The following is a 16,694-nucleotide window of genomic DNA, read 5'->3' as shown; positions in this document are numbered from 1 at the left end:
TTACACTTTGTGATTTATGTTAGTAAAGCCCTGTTAGTCCAGGGCTTTATCATTATATTACCAGCCTGCAATTTAGATTCGTCAGAACTGTGTATTTTTCTTGTCATATTTGTAGACAACCAGCACTTTCTGTCCCAGTCTATCTGCTGTACTTTACCTGTATGTGCTACACCTTAGCTCAATAAGGTACGAGACTGGCAGTGGGTATATGGGTATTATCTAGGTCAGTTTTAATAATGCTGTAGCATTTTTGTAATGTATTGATTTTGTTTTGTAGGCTGAACTGGAGGCACACATCTGCAGGGGAGCCATTGTTCTCTCCTCCCAAAGATTAATGATGATGATTATTGATTAGTGCCTCGATCCTTGTTGTGTGTGGTTTTTGCTCTTGTACCTTGAGAGTTGCGATTTTAACCTTTCCATGGTGTCTTTAGAATTGAATGGTTTCTCTATAAATGTGGCGTGCCTTAAAACCTTTAAATGTGCAGTGGCATTCACCTGGCTATGTGTGTATGCAATTCTTGATACTTATTGCTCTACTATATACCTAAACTTTTTGATCTTATTGTTTCTGTACAATGGTTCTCAAACTGTGGTACTTGTACCACTGGTGGTACCCAAGCGCTCTCTGGTGATACTTGAAGGTGTGCGCGCAGATGGCACTGGGGATGGGGGGACATGACCCCCTCAAATTCACAGTGACCCTACACACTTTCCCCACATAAGGCGACAAACATTGCTGGTAAAACAGAGGATTAATGTTCCATTCGTTAGACTAATTTACATTGCAGCACAAATTGAGAGCCCGGCGTTTGTGTGCTACGACTAATGGTGCGTTTAAGTTGTGCATGAATGTTGAAATTTCTGAGCTCCAAGTCAGAATTTTAATCAGAACCCCCCGTGCTTGTGGAGACAGATCTCCAACTCTGAAAGTCAGATTAAACTCACCAGCCAGACATCTGCTTCATATGTAAACAGTAGTTACATGTTTTGTGTTTTGCGCTGGAAGCACTCAACTTTGGGGTTACATTGTTCCGAGCTCCAAGTTCCAACTTTCAATGTAAATTGAACACACCATAAGGCACGACTCTAATTCCCCAGGGTCCTAAAGAGGAACTGGTAGCTGTGCCTGTGCCTGTTGTTGCAGGGATCAGACCATTGTCTGCTATGACAGAGAGGGTGATTTCAATTCAATGAAGAAACTAAATGAAGATACCGAAAACAATCAGAGTGTTTCTTTCAAGAAACAAACAATGTAAGTAGGCTATCCTACGCCTGTTGACTTTCCAAGATGTGGCAGCTAATCATTTTGTAATGTTGAGTAGCTAGTCTGACTTTAATAAATGGCATCTGCTCTTACCTGAAGTAGGCTAAATGTAAAATGAAAAGTTTGAGAACCAGTGGTTTATGACATTGCCGAATAAAATTGTTATTTTTGTGCACAAACTAAAAGAGTCTCTGCTGGGCCTTGCAATAATAGGCGTTAACCTGAGTGGGGAGTCTTTGCTGTAAGTTAGTTACACTGTGTGTGGTTTAGGGTCTCTCCCCTTGAAGAGAGTGGCGTCACACATAACTAACCCTAGTGCTGGTCACACTAATTTCAGGATAAATGCACACGTTTATCCGTTGGTAGGTTATAAGCTGTTGGTTTGTGCTGCATTCTTCAGTTGGCCGTTGGTATCGAATAGCCTGATTAGACCTGGATATCATTTTCAAAGTTGGTGTTTTTTGCTGTGAGTCATTGTTTGGACATTCACATGTTACACAGAATTAAGTCGCTGATCAGCTCAGACTGTAACATCTACATGTCCTTTTTAAGCTTAAAACACTGTGAGTGTGCAGACAGTACAATATGTAATCTCAGTTTAAATAGTGAAAATTGTGAAATAACAAATGTTTTATTTTGTCTTTTCTTTTTGTTTCTTTTTTCTTTTCCCATTTAATACTGTAGGTCCCGTGATTGAACTTGTCTTTCAGCCCTGACGACATGAAGCCAAGCCACAGAACCTGTGACTCTTTGCTGCATCTTGTTCTCAGTCCACTTGAAATGTCCAATCACGAAGTCGGAATATCCGAGTCCCAGGTTCAACTAAAACGCAGCATAAGCCCGGTTCATGGGGCTGTGCTGCTGTATGTTAAACACTAGTTCAATAATGAGGGAAACTTTGCTGATTTTTAACCAGCTATGTGAAGGTTTATGGTACAAACTCAGACCCAGAAGCACGGCTATGAACTATGAACTTAAGACTCTGTAATGTGAAAGTATACTGTAAAGGTCCAGCAGATAATTTGATAAAGTGCTGTGATTGATTGCCCGTCTGTACTCATCTGGACTGTTCACATGTGCCACCTTGTGTGCACTGCAGTTACTGCAGCCAGTGAAACTAACATCTGAATAAAATCTTGTTTGACCCCCCTTAATGACACTATGGCATTCACCCAGAGCTCACGTTAAATACAATTGGAAACAACTCTATAGCTATTTACATGTAAACAGAAATTATGTATATGTTTATTGACATACAGAACAGGTAAGTGAAATTAGACTACAAGTGGACACACAAGATCCACGTGGAGACACATTCTGCTGCCAGGTGTGAACAAACTTACTGAAAGCTGTCAACTGTGATCTGATCACTCAGGACAGATGCTAAAACCAGGAGAGAACAGGCTCTCAGCAACAAGCAATAATGGACAGTGTGTGTTTGTGTTTGTGTGTGTGTGCATGTGTGTGTGTGTGTGAGAGAGAGAGAGAGAGAGAGTGTACCTGCATTCCAACCACAGCGTATATAAAGAACAGCATGAGAATGAGCAGGGCCACATAGGGAAGAGCCTACAACACAATGACCAATGACACTGTCAGACGGACAGACTCATTCTAAACTACTACGCTGAATTACGCCAGAGAGGATACTGACCTGAAGGGATTTAATGAAAGTCCACAGAAGATTCCGTATTCCCTCAGAGCGATTCAAAAGTTTCACTAGACGCATGACACGAAACAGTCTGAAGAATGTGACTGATACGCTCATATTCTCAGAAGACTTCTCATAGAGAGAGAGTGTGAGAGAGAGAGAGAGCGAGAGAGAGAGAGAGAGAGACATGGAGAGATCTACATTGCCAACCCCAAATCCAACAAAAATCCAATTCAAGAAGAATTAAAGCAACTCACCGCGATTGCTTGCATGGGATCCACTGCCTGCAAAAACAAATGTTAATTTATATACTGCTGCTTTCTGATGAATGGCTTTAACAAACAATTTTTGGGACGTACATCCAAAGTTTTGAACTGTTACAATGCTCACATTGCAACATTTGATCATTTCAATCAGGAAACTATTACCGAAGAAGCAGAACAATGCTTTTATGTGTGTTTGCTCAAACAAAAGAAGACATTCAACATGCAGGACATGCAGTGGTGAGTAGAAAGATTTAGAGTCCAGTTTACAGAGTATAATTTAGAATTCTGCCAGACTAGGGGTAGACTGTTGCATCAATTTGCAAACATATGGTCCTAATATTTACTGTTCATCAAAATTTGCACATACTGCCACTTAGTATCATTCACAGTCTTTGGACTGAAACGACGGCTTCGTCTTTCTCTCAACTCCACTAATTCCCATAAACTTGCCTTGAAAATTGTACTCCATAAGATTGGAGAAACCTTATTTCTAGCGGCCTCTTTAGCAGTAAGATGTGACTGCAGGCGAGCATACTGCTCACCTTGTCGCCTAAGCTTCCCTAGTCCATGCCAACAATGTGGTCTGACAGGATATACACCTGGTCCATGCTTGCCTGGACTCTTCTGTCGCTTGCTCGCCAGCCCTTGATGGGACTGCTCCAGTACTCAGCTGTGGAGCCCCTGAGACTGCACTACACCTCCACCTGGACATCGCTTTCCTGCCCCGTCGGAGATACATCCACCGGGGGTCCCGCCGGAGCTTCTGAGAGGACACTTCGAAAACAATCAAGTCCATCTGGCCCAACTCCCATCGCTCTCCACCCAACCCCGGCAGTGTTGCCAACCACAGCGTGCTAACCAGCCTAGCCCGGTCAGCTAACACAGCTGTCAAGTACGGCACCATCAGTGTCAACTTCAGTCTGCTAAACATCCGTTCACTCACAAGCAAGGGGTATCTCATCCAGGATCTCCTCAGTGATCGGAAGTTGGATTTTATCTGTGTTTAAAATGAGACATGGCAACAGCCCAACGACCTTTCCCAACATAACGACTCAACTCCTCCGGGGTTTGTTTACATCTTTCAACCCCGCTGTTCCGGCCGGTTTTTAAATGACTTTGCTGCTTTTCTCGCACACCTTTCCACTCTATCACAACACCGGATTTCAGCAGCACACCCATATTCCCACACACTCCAAAGGACACATTCTGGATTTAATATGCTGCTCTGGTGTTACCCCTATTAACTGTGCAGCAGCTGAACTCCCCATCACCGACCACTTCCTCCTCTCATTCAATGTCGACCTCACTCTCTTCATCACTGAGTCCCCTCGTCTCATCTCCTTTTGCAATATTAACAACATAAACACGGACTCTCTCTTCTCTAGTATTGACAATTTCATGGACATTGTTGACCCCTTAACAGCTGGTTTCATACTATAACACCGGACTTCATGATATCCTCAACTCCCTCGCTCCACTAAAAACCAGATCTGTTTCTTTCTCCCTCTCTGCTCCCTGGTTTACCCTGAACTCCAGCTTATAAAAGCCAAAGGCAGGCAGCTTCAACAGCTTCACCGTAAAACTGGATTAACTGTTCACAAAAAAATATAGAAAAATAATTTTCTGAACTACCAGGACTGTATTACTAAATCCAAATCAAACTATTACTCCAGCATAATCTGTTCAAATGTAGGTAACACCAAGTCACTCTTTTCACTGTTCAACAATATCACCGATCCCCAGTTTCTATATCACCCCACTTGTACTCTGCCTTCTGTAACTCTCTTATGTCTTTCTTCAACACCAAAATCCAGACAATCCACCAGAATCTCAAACTACTCCAGTGTCCCTTCTGGCCTCTACCCAACTGCCGTCCCCTTCTCCTCTTTCGAGCTCCCGACCCTCTCAGAGATCTCCGACCTCATCCATAAGTACAAGCCCACCACATGTCAGCTGGACACCCCAACTCCAACTCAAATCCTTCACATCCCAGCAGTCCCCCGTCACTTCAGGTGTGCCCCTCCTTTTCATAATTTTTCTTCTTCCCCTCGGCAATATTTTCCGTAAGTACAACATCAGTTTTCACTGTTATGCTGATGACACCCAACTCTACCTCTTCCATGTTGCCTTGCCCTCCCACACTCTCAGATCCTCCTCCATCCACCTGACTGTCCCACCTGCCCGTGTCACCACCATGGGGAGCAGAGCATTCTGCTCCCCATTTGTTGTCCTTGAGTGCTTAGAAAGGCGCCTATGAATAAAATGTATTACTATTATATATACATATATATATAACATATCCAAATGTTATTTGCCATGCTCATCTTTCTGATTTTCTGCCACTTAAAACATCGTTCATTGCGCCATAATGTCACGTAATGACCTGGCGGTTTTGCTCCTCAAGCCCGAAAGCTAGTTTAAAATGGACAGTTTTTTTTACAAGAAAGAGATCAAAGGAACAGTCCAACAGCCCTGCTGTGGAGGATGCTGCTACAAAAAAACTTAAGAACTCCTGAAAATCAGAAGGTATGAGGCAGCATACATTAAGTATGGCTTTACAGCCATACAGAAAAATAGCCATGATTGCCCAACATGCTGTCTGGAGTCCCTCTCAAATGAGTGTTCAGCAACACTTGATACAAAAACATCCAGCAGAGGCCAAAAAAGCGTCAGCGGGCCCTAAAGGCATAATTTTTAGCTTCATACTACATTGCTTGTGCAAAAAAACCTCACACAATTGGAGAGGATTTGCGTTTACCAAAAAACAAAAACCTTCTTAAAGTTGATGTAAGATATATTTTGTAGCATTGTCTTTGGGTTTGCAAAGCGGGTCCCGGGCCAGAAGCTAATTCTGTTTGGGGGGCCTTGGCATTGAAAAGTTTAGGAACCCATGGCCTATATGTTACGCACTCTTAAATCCATACACACACACATTCCTATTTCACTTATGCCCACTTATGCATAAAAGTGACGAGTTAGGCCGACCCAACAACTGCTGTCAGCAGCGTCACTAACATGGGGACTTATTTACATCTAGCCCTGGTTGCCACAGACACAGATATTGGAATACTTGGCAAAAAAGGCAACAAGTCTTTTTATTTGTGTGTCATATGATCAATCATCATTGTTTTAACTCACTTTTTGATAGATATTAACTTAAAAAGCAATTAAACAGATGGAAATGTTATGGAGTACAACTTTAAAGCATACACGTTTATTTGAAATAGTGTTGACAAATCAAAATGTCCTTCTTGGATGCTGTCTGTCTTGCTCCAGTTGCATCCTCACACCTTCAAGCTATATTCAGTGAAACATTCACTCTAAAGAAAAGGAGACAGGCTGCAATCTGCCATGCCTCCAGGGCCCTGACCTATTTGAAAACTTACTCTCATTCTGATTCAACAATCAATTCTTGATTGTGTAACACTTACTGAGTTGTTTTCCTCTGTTGCTGTTGCAATATTTTAAAACACAGCATACGTTATCCAAGACGTAATATGGATATTATGATCATCTTAGCCCTATCATACCTTTGGGAAAGGGGCCCAGGGACATCTTTGTTGAATAAATTCCATGCAATATGTGGATGTCATGCAAATCAGAAGCAAGTGAATAGTTACAGTGCAGCCATGGAGACAGTAAAGTCCTCCAGAGGAGGCCAGTGCTGCCTGTGGGAGGGAAACACAAATTGAACAAGGGATGTCAGAGGAAATAAAGAAAGCTTCCAGTTGTAAAGGTTCACAAAAATACACTTGAGATCAAAATTAGAGATCAAGTTATTAATACTTATTCTGATATATTGTTATTTTTTAATGTTCATTATTTGATAGAATATCCAATGTGGGTATACCACTGCTGTACTGGGTTTTTTTAATAACCAAGGCACTTCAACAAAAACTTTTATTTTTTAAAAAGAAAAACAGTGAGCAAAATAAGAGAACACTTTCAGATCCCTCCCAGTTATTGGTGTTAATCTGGCACCTGGTGACAATTGACTTAATTGTTGGACACACCCTATTTATCTGGCAGCTCTCCTGGTTACTTTACAAGATGGCGAGCTGCTCTAAGGTGAATGAAACCCTGCAACAGCAGGTTGTCCAGATGGAGGCCAAAGGGATAACCCTTTCAGCCATCAGAGAGAGGTTAGGCTCTGCACACTGTGTCTCATCATTTAGGACTTGTTGGACTGAAATCCCACTCTGCAGTGAACAAACCTCTCACCTGCTAGGCCTAGGCAAAGCAGAACTCAAATGCAGTCAGGGTACGATAAATGCAGGCTTTAATTCCTCGACAAGACTGTGGTAATGGCTAGAGGTACATGAACAGACGATAAAACTCTGGCAACAAGACAGGGGAAGAGGAGGACTATATACACATGACGGAAGGTGACACAGGTGGACACAATCAGGTTATCAGGGAACACAGAAGACCGTTGACACAGGAGGTAGAGCAAGTGACCTGAAACCAGAGGAAGATTAATACATCAAAATAAAACATGGATTTTACAAGACAAAAAATCCAAGACAGGACACCTCATGTGTGACATCAGCAAAAAAATTTAAAAGGCTAGAATTGCCTTTTCTGAGATGCATGTTGTGTGGACAGAGGAGAACTGGTCCAGAGTAGGGCTGAACACAATCATGCCATCGCCAGAGCTGCTGTTTTTGCGGCGCTCCTGACCCAGGATCTGTTGTGACTGACCCTGGATCTGTTGTGACAACTATTTTACACATATCCTCAAAGCAATTTCAGTCAAAAGCAACTGGACTGGAGAAACCAGTCCAGTTGCTTTTTACTGAAATTGCTTTGAGGATAACGATGACCTGGACGAATGAGAACATTCACAGGCTTATTTTACACATACATGCCATCTCCCTACCATCCTGCCAAGCTCACTAATTAGAAGCGGCGTGCTACTCGTGGACAGGTCACGTTAATCAATCAATATTACTTGCTCCATATTTGTAATTAGTCCGAAATGGCTTCAGCTTGACCAGAAGTGGCTTTAAGGGATTTAATCCCCAAGAAAACAGCACGTCCGTCATTTTGGAGTTATTCGGGTTTGAGGCTGCAGACGTGCACCAGTAATAGGTACTGTGCAAAACCTGTCGTGCTAAAGTTGCAACATCCAGCGGAAACACAACCGATTTATACTTGCACTTGAAAAATCACCACAGACATTTGCATGACGAGTGCATGACGAAAAAGCCCAGTGAAAAGTCTGGTGACAATTATAATCAGGCCCAATGTAACAAACTGACTACAGCATGTTTTGCCAGTGTAACTCCGTATGACAAGAGCAGCCGAAGACACCGGGAGATAGCTACGACCACAACACACTACATTGTTAAAGACATGGTTTCTGTAACATGGTCACCAAAGACCGATTTAAAAACCTCCTCCACACACTGGAGAGATGATATATGATTCCCTTCCACAACCTACTTCAACCAGGTTGCCATCCCACATCTGTACGCAAAAAGTGGTAACAGAGTTGAAAACTGTGGAGTAATACGCCACTACTACTGATATTTGGGTGCTGCTGAGCCATAAATGAATGACCCACCTATTTAACTGTCTGACATATGTTTCAGAAAGGTAATTTTATTTAAATAAGAGTTTTTGTATTTTTTTTTTTTTGTTTGTTTGTTTAACTTTACACAATTATGGATTTTTTTAACTACTTTTTTAAGTTAAGAGAGTCAATTATGGCTCTTTTGGTTCATTTGTAATAAATGCCATTGGTCAAGGACTTTAAAGAATGTACATGCATGTTTCTTTATAATAAATACATTTGGAAGCAATTTAGCTTTCATCTTGCATTAGAGTCATAGCATTTAATGTTACTGCACTGAAGCTTTATTTGAAGGAAATCGTGAACCAAATCGAAATCGCAATATCTGGCAGGAAAATCGCACTTAGATATTTTCCTAAAATCGTTCAGCCCTAGTCCAGAGTGCAATTTAGTGATGAGGGTCAGTTCAACTTATTTGGGTCTGATGGGAAACATTATGTTGGATGTAGGACTGGGGAAAGACTAAACCCAAAGTGTGAAGAAGTCAAATTAAGTTAAGTTAAATTATGAGGAGGAAGTGTCATGATTTGGGGGATGTTTTCTGCAGTGGGAGTTGGTCCTGTTGTACAGCTACATGGTAGGGTGAATGCACATGTTTATGTGAATCTGCTTCAGCAACATGCAATACCTTCACTGCAATTGTCTCCCAACCAGCCCACAATTTTCATGAAAGACAATAGTCCTGTTTCCACTAGCCCTATAGATTGGCTGCTCAGAAAGTTTCAGGGCACGCCCTCTCAAATGGCCGTTCACTCGCCATGTTTCCGGCGAGTGAACGGCGAGTGAAGGTCTGAGAGGCATTTGCGAGACGAGGCCTCCTGAGCGACTCATATGCAAATTAGGGCCATTTTTGGTGAGATAGACCTGCCTCATTCCGGGTAGTCAACCATAGTGGAAACGCACCTAATGTCGCCTGTCACACTGCAAAATGGGTTAAGCACGTTCTTAAAGCTCAGAATATTGAAACAATGAAATGGCCAGACCAGAGTCCAGATCTAAACCCCATAAAGAATCTCTGGAAAATCCATGGAAACAAAGTAATGTCTTAGAAATCCACTATAGTTACTAAACTGTGGAAGAGACTGCAAGAAGAACGGACCAAGATCAAACCAGAGCTGTGTTAGAAACTAGTGATGTCCTGTGAGCGCAGATGTGCTGAAGTCATTCATAGCAAGAGCCTCCTTCCTATTCATTTTTGAATCCTATAGCCCTAAATCTTCTCTTCTGACACAGTGAATACCGTTTTCTAATTTTGCTCACTGTTTTGACACAAAATAAAGGGCCTTGGTTGTTTAAAAAAACATGCAGTGGTATAGCCATAGCTGATATCTTTTACAATTCTAAACACTAAAAAATAACAGTATTTAAGAATAAATCAATAATTAATACTTTGTTCACCAATGTTGATCTCCAGCTTGAGTGAGAGATGAAGTCATGTACATGGAATGCAAAGAAAAACATTAAAAATGTAATGTCACCATTCATAAAACAAAAGATGGACACATATGAATCATATGTCTCATGTTTTCTCAAGATTTACTGGATGCAGTCTGTCAAATCACAATTATTACATGAGCAGGCCTGTTTCCCCTGTAAATTCAAAATTCCAAAAATGCATAAAACTCAGGAATATGTTCTTGACATGGTTGCAAAGACATTGGGACTGTAAGAGATGTGCTATTTATTATGTTGTAGTGCAGTCATATTGCTCCTACATTTAAAAAAAACATACAGACAAAATAACCTCTGAATAACACACACACACACACACACACACACACACACACACAACAACAACATGCTTCACCGAGTCCACTCCCATTTGAATAAGGGAAGCGGTACAGCGAGGATTCTCTTCTTGGACTTCCCCAGTGCCTATGATACCATCCAGCCCCCTATACCTCAGGACAAGCTGAACAGGAACATACACACACAACAACTATGGCACTTTAATTGTTTGCTTTGCTCTATGTTTTGTTAATGTTTTGTCTGCTATCTTGCAACAAAATAAAAATAAAAATGTCAAGGTTTAGGGCTTCTTTGTTGGTGCGGGACTGGCCAGCTCACCATCATAGAATCTATAATGAATTTTCCATTGTAGCAGAGGAAAATGCGAGACCATCTGTAAACAAACTGAAGATGTAGAGGATGTGGACCATGCAACATGACAACGATCCAAGTAAATCCACAAAGCAATGGCTAAAAAAAAAAAAAAAAAAGGAGAATTCTTGAATGGCCACATCAAAGCCCAGATCTTAATCTTAATATGTGTAAATTTCTTTAAAATATATTTAATTTTTCACATAACCGAATATAAATAAGGCATGTAGTATCAGAATGACAACTGTGAATGACTCCTGTTCCAGGATTGTCTTGTACCAGCTCTTCATCAATCCTCTACTAAATTTGAAAATATTATCCTACAGATTTTCTAAAATTCAACTAGCTAGTTTCAAAGTGGTCTCATCTCATCTTCATCCGCTTATCCGGAAAGTGGTGATACACTAAATCGGGTTACATAATTAAAACTTAACAAATGTCTTAGCTAGTAAGGACTATGTAAATTGGTTGCTAATAAACATCTGTAAGGCTGTCCAATAAAATAGGACAGGAAGTCACATTGGCATTACAAGATAGCACAAATCCTTTTTTAAACAGTCCACCTGGGTTTTAAAGTCGCTGCTATAATATTAATAATGACCACCAATGAAAATGTGCCTGTCATTCATTTTTCAAGTGTTTTGGTCAAAGACCACATTGGGGCAACATTTTAGAAGTAAGTAACATGGGTATGGTTTGTCTAGCTAAATCTGGCTTCATTGCAGTTCATGCACTCAGCATGAATCAACTTGTTAAAAAGGGGTTAAATATGTGCAGTTTATTATTAAGGTTTGTCTACGTCAAAGAGGTTATAATACTAAGAGGCATTGACTCGTCCATACAACATCTTTGCGCAGTCGAGAGCAAAGTCGCCGCCATTTTGGACTGAACGAACGGCTCGCGTTAATAACAGAAAACCGACTTTCCTATTCACAAGAGGGGGTTAATCTGGTCAAAACTGCTAGTAAACCATGGCAATGGCAGTCATTAAGTCTAAACATTTTCCCTTCACTTTCCATACTGGTGACATAAGTACAACTATGTTTTGCAATTAATGCAACAATACCTTTTTAAAATCAATTTTTGCTTGTCCACAGAGCATTATATGGTGGAAAATTATTGAAAACACAATGATAAGGTTCCAGAAACAAGTTACCTTTTATTTTTATCTCATCATAAAATGTTTATTAAATTTGTGTGCACCAAAAACCAAGGAAAATGCCTTATATGTGAACAACTATTGGAAATAAACGTATAAACTTTTATTATTATTGTCATTATTATTCGGGCCAGAGCTGCAACTGCAAGTCGCCCAGCAAAAGCCCTATTGAAATCGCGTTGTTTATTATTAGGGCCCGAGCGGTGACTGCAAGTGCTACATGTTAATCATGCAACTTTGTTTTCTACTTGGGATGTTTTTCACCAGGTTGTAGACTGTCCGACCAGAAACAACAGGACAATTGATCTCCTGTATGCTAATGTTAGGGGTTCATACAGAGCGACTCTCTTTCCCCCACTTGGGAAGTCTGATCACAACCTGGTTTACCTACAGCCACTGTATACCCCCCCGGTCCAAAAACAGCTGATGACAACTCGCACCATCAGGAGGTGGTCCCCTGAGATGGGCCATGAGTCTGGGATGTGCTGATCCACCCGCACAGTGAGGACCTAGAGGGGATAAGACATTGTCTGACGGAGTACCTGAACTTCTGTACGGACAAGGTCTCCCCTGTCAAGAATGTCCGCTGTTACCCTAATAACAAGCCATGGGTAACGTGGAAAGTTAAGGCAGGGATGCCATGAAGGCAGCACAGCAGGAGGTGAAGCACTGTGTGAGGGAAGCTACGGGCAGCTACAGGAGAAAGGTGGAGTAGATGCTGAGGGAGAACAACATGAGGGAGGTCTGGGAAGGTGTGAGGACCATCACAGGTCACAACACAAAGACCAGAGCTACAGGGGGTACAATGGAGAGGGCGAATGACCTGAAAGACTTTATAAACAGGTTTAACCAGCCCCCCCACTTCAGCAATCTTTCCTTCTTCCCTCTACACAGCTTCACCCAACACCACAACACCCCCTTCCTCCTCCTCCACATCAACACAATCCCTGCCTCACCACAGACCAGGTCAGAGGACAGCTGAGGAAGCTCTGACCCAGCAAAAGCAACAGTCCAAGACTCCTGAAGATCCGCGCTGCAGAACTGGGGGAACCACTACAACAGATCTTTAACCTTAGCCTGCAGCTAGGGAGAGTGCCTACCCTCTGGAAGACATCCTGCATCGTTCCCAAGAAGAACAGGCACAGCGAGCTGAATGACTTCCGACCGGTGGCACTCACTTCACACCTGATGAAGATGTTGGAGCAGCCTTTCCTCAGCCTCCTCAGACCCCAGGTACAACATGCCCAGGACCACCTGCGGTTTGCGTACCAGCCAGATGTTGGTGTGGAGGATGCCATCCTCTACATGCTGCACCGAGTACACTCCCATCTGGATAAGGGAAGCTGTACAGCGAATATTCTCTTCTTGGACTCCAGTGCCTTTAATACCATCCAGGCCCCTATACTTTAGGACAAACTGAAAAGGATGGGTGTGGACCCCTATCTGGTGGACTGGGTCAGAGACTACCTCACTGAGAGGCCACTGTACGTCAGGCTGAAGGAGACCACGTCACATAAACATTGTGCATTCAGCAGCAGCACTGGAGCCCCTCAGGGCACACACCTCTTCTCTTCACCCTGTACACCTCGGTTTTCTGCTACAACTCTGCTGTGTCACATACAGCCATTGTGGAATGTATCAGGGTTGACAGAGAGGAGGAGTATTGTAATCTGGTGAGGGACTTTGCTGTCTGGTGCCACACTAACCACCTACAGCTAAACACCTCCAAGACGAAGGAGCTGGTCATTGATTTTGGGAGGTCCAGGCCAAGGCCGCGACCAGTCCTGCTAGAGGGAGCTGAGTTTGAGGCTGTAGACTCATACCTCGGGCTGTGGCTGGACAACAAACTGGACTGGACAACACACGCCAGCCACCTGTACAGGAAGACACAAAGCCTGCCCAAGTGTAGGACCAGCAGGCTCAATAACTCCTTTGTCCCTCAGACCATTATCCTCTACAACTCCTCACTCAGGGGGAGAAGGAAATAAAGAGGACAGAAGGGAAGGAGTGGGAGCCACTCACTGTGCAATAATAATCTACTTAAACATACCTGGACACTGCTCTTCTTTTTCTGTGCAATCATTTAATCTTACTTCTCATTTTCGTCATACACAGTCATATATACTTTCTGTATTTATTTAGTTTATTGGTTATATTATACTGTTTTTTTTTTTTTTATACCTCCCTTCGGTTTTTGGAAGCTGCTCGAAATTCTATTTTCTTGCGGGAGTCATCCCAAAGGGATCAATAAAGAGAAGTAAGTCTACGCCTATTATTATTATTCCTCACTCTTCATCCCCCAATATCACCCCTTTCCCAAACTGGAAAAGTTGTCTAACTTTGCGGTGTACCTTCGGCCGGATCCGATATTTTTGGGTGGTCGCACAGGGTTGACGCAAAATGCCGAAAAAGTGCCTCCTACAAACCTTCAAAATCCCGATAGGGAATTTGGGAAACTTTGTCCCACGCACATGCAAATCGGTACACATATGTTCAGTATCATACCGAGTTATGCGAAAAAGCCATGACCTCAAGCCAAAATGAAGTCGGCCATTTTGTTTTTAATTTATTCTGCTCAAAACAAACTCCTCCCACAGATTTCACCCGCTCAACTTCAAAATTGTTACGGTCATCTACATACTGAGCTGAGCTTAAGTTGTGCTCTGCAGGTTTTTAGGTTAGAAGGTGTGGCTGCTAGGGCTCAACAAACTTTTGCTGCTTGCCATCTAGATACGAGTGTGTCTCACACACACATACTTGATCCACTATAAACTTGATGGACAAGATGATGGATCCGCCCTGATTCGCCCAATGTATTAATATCCCACTTCAATCATAGCGCCGTCCGGTGGTAACAGGAAGTGAACTAAAATGTATTAAAATTACATACAGCACTCAACTTTATTCCACTTTCAAGACATGAAGAACAAGTTGCTGAAGCTACATTATAAATGCTGTGAAGATAAGAATAAATACACTTCCAAATACACTTTTCATCCGAAAAAAAGCCTTGAAATTCAAGGACTTGGTTTACTTTCGAACGGCACAATTTATGTTTAAAATAAAGAATAATCAATTCCCCATTCTGATTCAGAACCTGTTTCAGGAAAGGGAAAGTACCTATCTGCTGAGAGGGCAAGACGTGCTGAAAAAGCCCAGTGTTAGAACAAATGCAAAAATGCATTGTATTTCTGTTGTTGGAGTGAATGTTTGGAATGATTTGGCCATAGGTTTAAAAGACTGCAGAACATTAATTTACTTTAAAACTGTTCTCAAGAGGAACATTATTCAAACATATGTTGATTGTGTTTCGCTGACAGCAGCAATAAATTAATTATTAGACATTTTCTTTTTGACCTGTGTGTAGCTGCTACCTAAGTTTATGTATTTTAAAGGGTAGGCGTTATAAGCTTTAGCTTCTGCCTATTCCCTTTTTTCAGACCTTATACATTTATTTTTTGAGTTTGTTACGAAATGTCCTTGTCTGAAAATAAACTGAACTGAACTGAACTGATAATGGCGTCTGTGTGGCGACACAATTCCTTGCCAAGGAAATACGTTTGACTTTTGCATGCCTTTAATGAACTCGTATCATCATGAAAATTGATAGCCAGGCCAAGGGGGGCAAGGTCTTTGATCTGATAGGGGCGCCAACCATGGGTGTGGTAAAATGCCTCTAAAGCTCCCCCTTTAATTTTTATAATACCCCTCCCCATAGGGCTTTTTTTCGACTAGGAGCATGAGAATCAGTACACCTGTGTGTCTACCAGATGAACATAAATGTCTCTGGCATTAATGGTCTTCTCCAAACAGGAAGTCAGCCATTCTGATTTTGACATGTCATTTTGGCATGATTACCTCATGTTCTACATTCCCCAATTTTACCCCTTTCCCAAACCGGAAAAATTGTCTAACTTTGCATGTCTCCCCGGCCGGATCTGTTTGATAATTTTTGGGTGGTCGCACATGGTTGATGCAAAATGGCGAAATAGCGCCCCTTTCAAACTTTCAAAACTATGAAAACTATGAAAAGCTAGCTGTGAGTTCATAGTGGGATCATTTGAGCAGTTAATTGCAGAACACTGCTTGATATTCTTCATTGTTGACATAATGTTACAGTACAGTAAGTGATGCACTTTAGGGGACCGTTCAGTCCAAAATGGCGGACGCACCGTCCGGTGGCGGTTGCACAAAAACATGTGTGGCCTCTTAGTATTATAACCTCTTTAATTATGTTGTGAAAAATTGGTGTGCTGTGTGTGTGAGAGAGAGAGGCTGTGAGAGAGAGAGGCTGAGAGAGAGAGAGAGAGAGAGAGAGAAAGAATGAGAGAGACAGAGAGCAAAACCATGATACTCACATCAATCTCGCTTAGCATCACGTCCACAACACTTCCAATGACAATGACAAAGTCAAAGACGTTCCAGGGGTCTCCAAAATAACCCTTTGAAAAACATAGATAAGCATGGATGAGGGTATGTCTTGGCGTGTCACTTCATAATATACATATAGGCAGGCCCTCGGTAATGCCAGAGCAGCATATTACTAATTTTTAATAGAGGAGAATAAGAACAATCCTAGATTTCTTTTCAGCACTGTAACCAGGCTGACAGACAGGTCTATTGAGGCATGCATTCCTATAACCCTCAGTAGAAACGACTTCATGAACTTCTTGAATGAT

General features: G+C 42.0%; 1 protein-coding gene across 1 annotated transcript in view; it reads right to left on the bottom strand.

The window, feature by feature from the left end:
- The window catches only part of LOC310965473 (dihydropyridine-sensitive L-type skeletal muscle calcium channel subunit alpha-1-like), a 293,992-nt gene that overhangs the window by 104,785 nt on the left and 172,513 nt on the right, over positions 1 to 16,694 (bottom strand). Inside the window, exons 28-32 of the mRNA XM_083939088.1 lie at positions 16,374 to 16,457; positions 6,802 to 6,849; positions 3,173 to 3,199; positions 2,919 to 3,044; positions 2,768 to 2,833 (exon numbers count right to left, since the gene is read on the bottom strand). Of these exons, the coding sequence (XP_083795214.1) occupies positions 2,768 to 2,833; positions 2,919 to 3,044; positions 3,173 to 3,199; positions 6,802 to 6,849; positions 16,374 to 16,457 (351 nt within the window). The remainder of the gene's footprint in view (positions 1 to 2,767; positions 2,834 to 2,918; positions 3,045 to 3,172; positions 3,200 to 6,801; positions 6,850 to 16,373; positions 16,458 to 16,694) is intronic.

Source organism: Echiichthys vipera, assembly GCF_963691815.1.
Source record: "Echiichthys vipera genome assembly, chromosome: X".
Lineage (NCBI taxonomy): Eukaryota > Metazoa > Chordata > Actinopteri > Perciformes > Trachinidae > Echiichthys > Echiichthys vipera.
Note: the sequence above shows the minus strand (reverse complement) of the source record. Positions and strands in the feature narration are given on the sequence as shown.